The 7,500-nt window shown below is 37.7% G+C and overlaps 2 protein-coding genes across 3 annotated transcripts in view; both read left to right on the forward strand.

The window, feature by feature from the left end:
* LOC138029002 (glycogenin-1-like) overlaps window positions 1–3,769 on the forward strand; it is a 14,397-nt gene extending 10,628 nt beyond the window's left edge. Inside the window, exon 5 of one of the 2 annotated variants that reach the window (XM_068876663.1) lies at window positions 1,521–3,769. In XM_068876663.1, coding sequence (XP_068732764.1) covers window positions 1,521–1,733 — 213 coding nt within the window. In that variant the 3' untranslated portion in view covers window positions 1,734–3,769. The remainder of the gene's footprint in view (window positions 1–1,520) is intronic. The other variant, XM_068876662.1, reaches the window with a different exon arrangement.
* A 3,374-nt stretch (window positions 3,770–7,143) lies between these two features.
* The window catches only part of LOC138029080 (ectonucleotide pyrophosphatase/phosphodiesterase family member 5-like), a 2,482-nt gene continuing 2,125 nt past the window's right edge, over window positions 7,144–7,500 (forward strand). Inside the window, exon 1 of the mRNA XM_068876764.1 lies at window positions 7,144–7,500. This exon is cut by the window's right edge and continues 2,125 nt beyond it. Coding sequence (XP_068732865.1) covers window positions 7,287–7,500 — 214 coding nt within the window. The 5' untranslated portion in view covers window positions 7,144–7,286.

Here is a 7,500-nt window from a genome sequence, read left to right on the forward strand (position 1 = left end):
GCTACTTTAATAGACAGAGTCTAGCTATAAAAGCCTCAGTTAGCCGTCCAAGGTTCACTTGGCAGTTTTGTCTTCTATAGTAAACCAACTAGCTGTGTGACCTGTGTTTTGTACCTGCGGCTCTACCAATCAGACTTGTGGGAGCAGGACTATTAAACTACAACCATAGACACATTAGGTGGCACATACATGCTTCTTCAAGAGAAATTTTATGATTTTGCCCTCCCCCCTCGCCAAAAATTCAATGTTGTGAAAAGGCTAGTTCAGTCAAGAGTCATGCCATGTGGGAAATCTCACATTTCAGCCCAACATTGAATGGAGGGGAGAGGGTAGGGGTGTAAAAGTCCAAAACTTTGAAATTGTGTCATAGATTTTGAATGCAAGTGTCCCAAATGAATTTTGTCACTGATTGTACAGTAGGTTAATGACTTAATAATTTAGTGCTAGGCCTGAAATTGTCATAATAGTGCATTCTCACAATAATAATATAATATTTTAATATAAATTAAGGTGATTATTGAAAATTCTCTGCACTGATTAGTTCCCGTTGAGGTGATTATTACATGATAATCACCTAAGTGGTTTTTTCAAAATGTCCGCAAGCCATTCTGTCAAGGTGACGAAGAAATTAACTGCTTTAAAGAAAAAGCATATTATCAAATAATCACTTATGTAATTTTACTAAAACAATTATTATTCACCAACATTCATCTCGCCCTCAGTGAATATTATTGTTAAATAGTGAAGGAGACCCTGTGGTGAAATGTTAACCATAGTAAATCAAATTCAATGTACACACCAATGAAATACCTGGTGAGCTTTTGAGCGAAAACATATCTTCATAATATGTGAAAAGATCACTGTTGCTATGGTTACATAATAAATTGGACCGTTGTTCTATGTTAGGACTACAAAAAGTATTAAAATGAAATGGTTTGGTATTTCATTGTTGTTTATATAACAGAACATTACATGGCTGCTTGGAGATACCAAATTTCTCTTCAACTGTTAAAAATATTCTCAACACTCATAGGAAAATTTCGTATCTCTGCACGGCCATGTATTATCTTCTATTTCTTTTTACCAGGGATGTTTGAAAAAAGAGGTTCTAACATTAAAGTCCACATCATCAATATCTTGTCCACAAGGCCATTTCTGTTACACAAAGAAAACCTTCCCCAAATTGAGATAAAAATAAACTGCACTTCATAGTGAAACTAATATGTAATTGTAGTTCTCCTGCAACAACTATGTATGTTCTTGATTTATAAAAATTCTACGTCACAAATGACATTCAAAAGATTCAAACACAATATTATAAGGCTTAAGTTAATTTCTCAGAGGCTTCAAGTTTTTTTAGTGTTAATTTTGTCAGTTGCTTATTCTGAAGTAAATCAAAGTGTGTCTGCAAATTTCCAATAATTTTCAAAATTAGCACAAGTGGTCATGATAGGTATGCAGCAGCTAGCTTAACCCATTTTCAGGACTAATGAATCCCATGTTCTTTGGTTCAAATTTAGGCGGCTCATGCCCTAGCTGACGAAGTTGCCGCCCTTCATATCGTTGAAGAAGTTAATGAAGTAGATGTTGATACCAGGCATCGACAAGCCTGGGAGTGTGGAGACATTGATTACAGAGGTCGAGACCAGTTTCATTTTATTTTAGCCAGAATTCAAGAATACATTGGAAATGTATTGAGGGATCCAAGAGACATTCCCACGTTCCTGGTTTAGTGTTTTTGGGCAGCTCACACACATGATCTGACCTGCAGCTTTGGGCAAGAGGACTAAATCAAATTGCTATTTATCTTTTAAAGAATATTGGGAGGAATTGGGAGAAAGCATTGTATCAGGGTGCATTGGATTCACCCTATTCTGGAATAAGAATACGTGGATTGATGACTTAAAATGGTATGCCTGGCGTTTTTGAAGCAACAAGGATAATAAAGATATGTTTAAAATAGCATTTTAGTAGGTGTTCGACAATTTTAATGCGAATCTCGGTAAAAAGGAAGGATTTGTAACTTCTATTCCATGTATTCCTATTCCGGAATACAGTCAATTGAACGCGCCCTTTAACTGATGTCAATTTAAAGGAAAATATTTGTAAGTGCACCACGAGGAATGACAGCCTTTAAAAATGGGCAACGTAACTAAAATGGTGAACTAGTGGGCAATTTGTCCTTGTCAAACAAAAATCCTGCATTTACATCTTACTATTTGGTTTAATAACAGACTAATCTGGAAAAAATTCTGGATGTCAAAGCCAAGATGTACCCCAAAAACTGTGACAGTCTTCATTAATTCGAATTTTTCATTTTCTTCAAGGCTGTACAGACAGATGCCAGTAATAACATGGCTTTTTTGCATCTTTAGGGCCGACAGCATGTTCTTACAAAAGGTATCACAATAGGCTACTTTCAAATTATGTGAAAATTGAAAAACACAGTCAAAGTTAACAGGAATAATATTTTAATATTTGAATTTGATGTTTAAAAAAGGAAGCAAAGTAAAATGCTAATAATAGCATTATTATTATTATTCCTCATCTTTGTTCTTATGTTCTAGCACAATTATTTGAAACTAGCCTATTTTTTTATCTTTGCTATATTGGGAAAAGGGATCGATTTATACAAATCTATGTAGAGTTAAACTAGGAGGTGCACTGTAAGAATGGAAATTTTCTGATAAGAATTTTTCTTCCTGGTTGTCACATGCTTTCAGTTTATTTTTGAGTGTACAATTTAAAAGTAATCTTAAAAAAGAAGGCTAGTAGTGTGATACTTTCAAGCATTTGACGAATATTGGTTTCTATATCAGTATTAGAATTTCACAATTTGTCTATGACTATATGAGGTGGGCAGATGAGGTGCATTAGGCTCCTGCCTTAATTAAAGAGCTGTAATTACGTACAGCCAAAACAATTTATCTGGTGCTCTGTTTCATCCAAAAGATCCAATAAATTATTGAGAGTTACCGTAGTTTTATCATGAAAATTGATACAATGGGCCATTACATGAAAAACAATGTGGTATTCAAAATTATTTTTTTGTCTCTACAAGCTTTTTGAACAAATAGATGCCAGGGTCAGTTCTAGGGGGGGTGCAGAGGGGGTGCACCACCCCCTTCCCAAGATGACCTGCAGTTTTCCAAAATAAGTAGTATTCTGCAAAAAAACACCCATCAGTTAAGTCCTTTCTTAGGGGGTGCACCCCCTTCTAAGAAAACTCTGCACAGACATAATGGTAATTATTTTAAGAAGTTGTTGCCCACAAAAATTTAGCAAAATGTATTGTTTCAGTGACATGATCATGTGGTGTCAATATTGCTGGATTAAATTAATTCTTTGAGATTTGATTTCTTTGTTTGTAAAATATCTCATAATTACGTTGGTGAAGTTTTCTTTCAAGACACTCTCTCCTTGGAGTTTTTCCCTCAAGATGGGTGTGGATATTTTCAGGAACCACAAAGAATAACTGTGGTCCTGTAATTTTATATAGCTGTTTGTTTTTCAAAGGTTTGTGCAGGTCTCATTACATCTAATTTAGCTTAATTATTGAGACAAACTATTTTAGTGGCTTAATTTAAATTTCTGTTGGAAAATGATATACAGAAAGGTGTAAATTGAGGTTTGACAAAATATAGTATGTGAAATCCAGGAATGTGAGGAATTTTTTTCTCACATGTTATGAAGGAGGAGGGGTATTAAACCTGCAATCAGGCTCTTGTTTTGTTTCACACAGTAAAATACAACTGAGCGATGCCAGAAAGAGGCTTAATTTGAGTTAAGGACAACAGTGACAAAAGAATACATGAGATGACATTCAAGGTTGGACAAAAAACCTTAGGAAGGTAGAGACAGCACGAGCTGAGTAGAAACAAAAATTCAATGACCTGGCCACAGTTGTTCAAAGGCTAGATGACTTTATCTGGTGGATAAGTCACAATCCAACAGTTTCTGTCTGTGCAAAGATTTGAGTATCTGTTCACGTAACTGTGAATATGCATACTCTACGTACATCTCAGGAAAGGCATGTTAAAAACCCTTTGTCATTGTTAATGAGAAGGTTGAGTTTGTGTTGGTTCTCTACTCTGCTTCAAGGGTTTTTCTCCTGCTTTCTGGTTTTCCTAGGTGTATGACAACTGCAGACTGCCTGCAAATAGCGTGAGCGTGAGTCCGGGCGGGGGGGGTAGGGGGGTCTCCCATGTAAAATGGGGAGGGATGCTCGTCGCAACTTTTAAATGAAACCACTAAAGGAGACCAATCTGGGCATGGCCAAGCTTTTTTTGACCCCTAAAAGAGACCATGTTAAAACACAGAGAAATAACAAATACAGCGACTCTTAATGATGGCAAAGACATTATCATCTAATCTTTCACCTACGTGAAGAAATACAAAAGTGTAAATATACACTTTTATATTTCTTCCCGGGCAACCCTAAAGGAGACCTTCATAGCTACATATGATTGCTTTTTACCCAGAACACCCTAAGTGAGACCAAAATCCGAAATGTACACCCCTAAGCGAGATGACCAGCATCCATCCCCTTCTCATATGGGAGTCCCCCCCCCCGGGGGGGCACGCATTTCGATGCAGTCTCATGCCGACGCAAGCATTTCTCACGCATTGGCACTTTTCTCGAAGGTATTAAACTACCTTTCAAGCTTTCAAAAGTGCCTATGAGTACCGAATTCGTTCCTTCACTGGCACTTAACTTTGACCAATGTTAAATCTGTTCGTGTACGACCAATTTTCTTGTTTGTTCAGGACTTTCACCCGTTAATATATGAAGGATAGGCCTATATATTAGCTCAGGCTGAGCAAACAAACATGGGCTCTCTTAGCAAGCAGCATTAAAAAACCAAAATCGCGGGCTCAACAGTGCAATTTCCAGGGATTTGAGAAGTGCAAATTTCAAAAAGTTTTCTGGGGGACATGCCCCCGGACCCCCCTAGAATTTTTGGGTGCTTCCGGCACAAGAAACACAAGACACTTGTGGCTTTCGTTCAATCTCCAGCAAGCATCTCAAGTGCTCTTTGGAAACTTTAAGACTGCGAGTTCTGGACCTGTGTTTTCTACCTGAGCTGGCTGTAAGCTGTACGCCAAGGTCATACATGGACCGTACAGCGGCTGTCAAAGGCCCCATAGTATGCTTTCGGTTCGACATTGTTGAGCTGCGTCGTTGCTGTTTTTTGCGACGACGACAAGCGAGACATCAAAAAAAAAAAAAAAAGACGTATGTTTTACTCATGGTGTTGTGAAAACAGACGTGAAAACGTCCAAGGCACGGCCGCGCATGTGCACAAGCACAAAATACACGCGCAAAATCAGTGGAGAAATACACGAAAGTACTTCCTTGGCGTTAAAGAATACACAAAAAGTCTAAATCTAGCCTCTCTCTTTGCGGTTGGTGTAAGCGAGATCCTGCTTGCATTGTAGCATAAAGCATACACATCATCATCAGCATCATCATTTATTTGCCTTTATGTGTATAACAAATTTTTAAAAAGGAATACAGCAGGTTGTTAGGTTGTTAAGACCTCAGGAAACCACCAGGCTTATAGGAGAGGCCACCTCGACATCACAATATTAAACAAAATAGGGGCTGCGAAGGAGTGCGGCAGAAACTAACCCAGAAACTATTTTAATAAAAACTCTAGCACTTTGTTCTTAAACATAGGAAAGCTTGACAAATTGGTAATAGAGGCAGGAAGACAGTTCCAGACCCTAGGTCCTTGGTAAAGATTTGTGAATTTCTTAATGTTCGTGCGACAGGAATGCACATGATAATTACCGGCTGTTGTGTTATAAACAGATTGAAGAAAAGTGGAGGCAGCAGATTATTGTGGTAGTGGAACATGAATTTAGCAATATCGAGGGTATTGATTTGGAAGATGTCCAAAATTTTCAGTTTAGAAAAAAGAGGAGCAGTATGTGCTCGATATTCTGAATTTGTAACAGCTAGCACCACTCACTTTTGTAGATAATAAATTCTATTTAAATTAGATACGTAAGTGGACGACCACGTAGAGTTACAATAATTAATGTATGGATAAATTAATGTATAGTACAGCATGAGTTTGGTCTTACAGGATAAGTAGATATGGATAGTAATAAACTCTTGCATGAATTGCCTTCACCTAATGTTTTTTTACACACAAAACCTCCCCAGATGGAACAGAGCTCATTACAACCAATAGACCAATTCGGCTAACTCAATATTGTACCCAATTCAAATCTCTCGGGGTTAAGATTCTTTGTGTGTTGAATTTGCATGACAATGAAGCATACACATTTAAATGAGATGGAAATACTTGGAACAAAACGTTTTATTCCCAAAAGATTTGAATTGGGTACAACATTGAGTTAGCCGAATTGATCAGCATGAGCTGCAGCCGAACTGTCCAATGAACCAATCACGAACGTTGGTGCTACTTGCCAGAAAATCAGATAAGAATAATGCGTCCCATTCTTCACAGTCAGTGAAGGTTTTCCAACATCACCCTTCATATTCACTGACTTATTTCGATTTGTTCTGACGAAGGGCTAAGTCTCGGAACGTCATCTCACAAACGTCCCTTGTCCGCAAATCTTTTGAAAAAAAAACCTAGTTTTTAGTAAAAAAATTCACTGCTCTACAATTTGCTGAAAACGAACACAGGAGAAAGCACCGCATGCTTAAGCTCAGTACGCGTTCCAACCGCGAAAACGAAAATCTTTAAACCCTAAAAAAGAAGTCTCCTGAAACCGGCGTAAAGTTCACATATAACTTGGTTAAAAGACAATAACATCTTGCTCTTACAGGACATCACGAGAAAACTGAAGAATCCGAAAATCTCAAATTTCCGTAATGTAATTGGGAGAGTATTGTGCATCATTTAGGTGTGCCGCGGGGCGTTTTTCAATTTATTTGATAAAATAGTTTTTGTCTTGCGTGAATAACCAGATTGATTGAGTAACCTATCAACCCAATTATAAATATAACGAGTTCAAAGACTCATATAATTTATCACATTTTGGACTGTCCGATTCGGCATCGCGTGCTACAATTAGATTCGCTGAAGGTTTTTTTGAGCTTCATATACATGTATACTTTATTGCCGCTATTGTTTGGCGTCAGTGGTTTTTGATTTGCATACATGCAGCTTTGTTTATCTTCCATGATGCGGACGTAATTAAAATATTGATAATTCCGATTGTTAGAGGGCTTTTTCTTTTGAAACTCTCAGATTAGTCAGTCCGATCTTGCAAGCGAGAAGTTAGAGGCCTTTACTCGCCTATCCAACATGTTAATTGAAGAGATAACATTTGCTCTGTTCAGCTTGAACGCTTTAATATTTGGATTTGTCGGTTCAGTAGCAAGGGATCCATCTACCGTTATTCTGTTGGCCTTGGAGGGATTTCGATGGGATTACATGTCTGAAGCTGATACTCCGAACATGAACTTTATTGCTAAGACAGGGGTTAAAGCTCCCTACGTGGAGAACGTCTTTCCGACAG

Source organism: Montipora capricornis, chromosome 13 (genome assembly GCF_036669925.1).
Source record: "Montipora capricornis isolate CH-2021 chromosome 13, ASM3666992v2, whole genome shotgun sequence".
Classification (NCBI taxonomy): Eukaryota; Metazoa; Cnidaria; class Anthozoa; order Scleractinia; family Acroporidae; genus Montipora; species Montipora capricornis.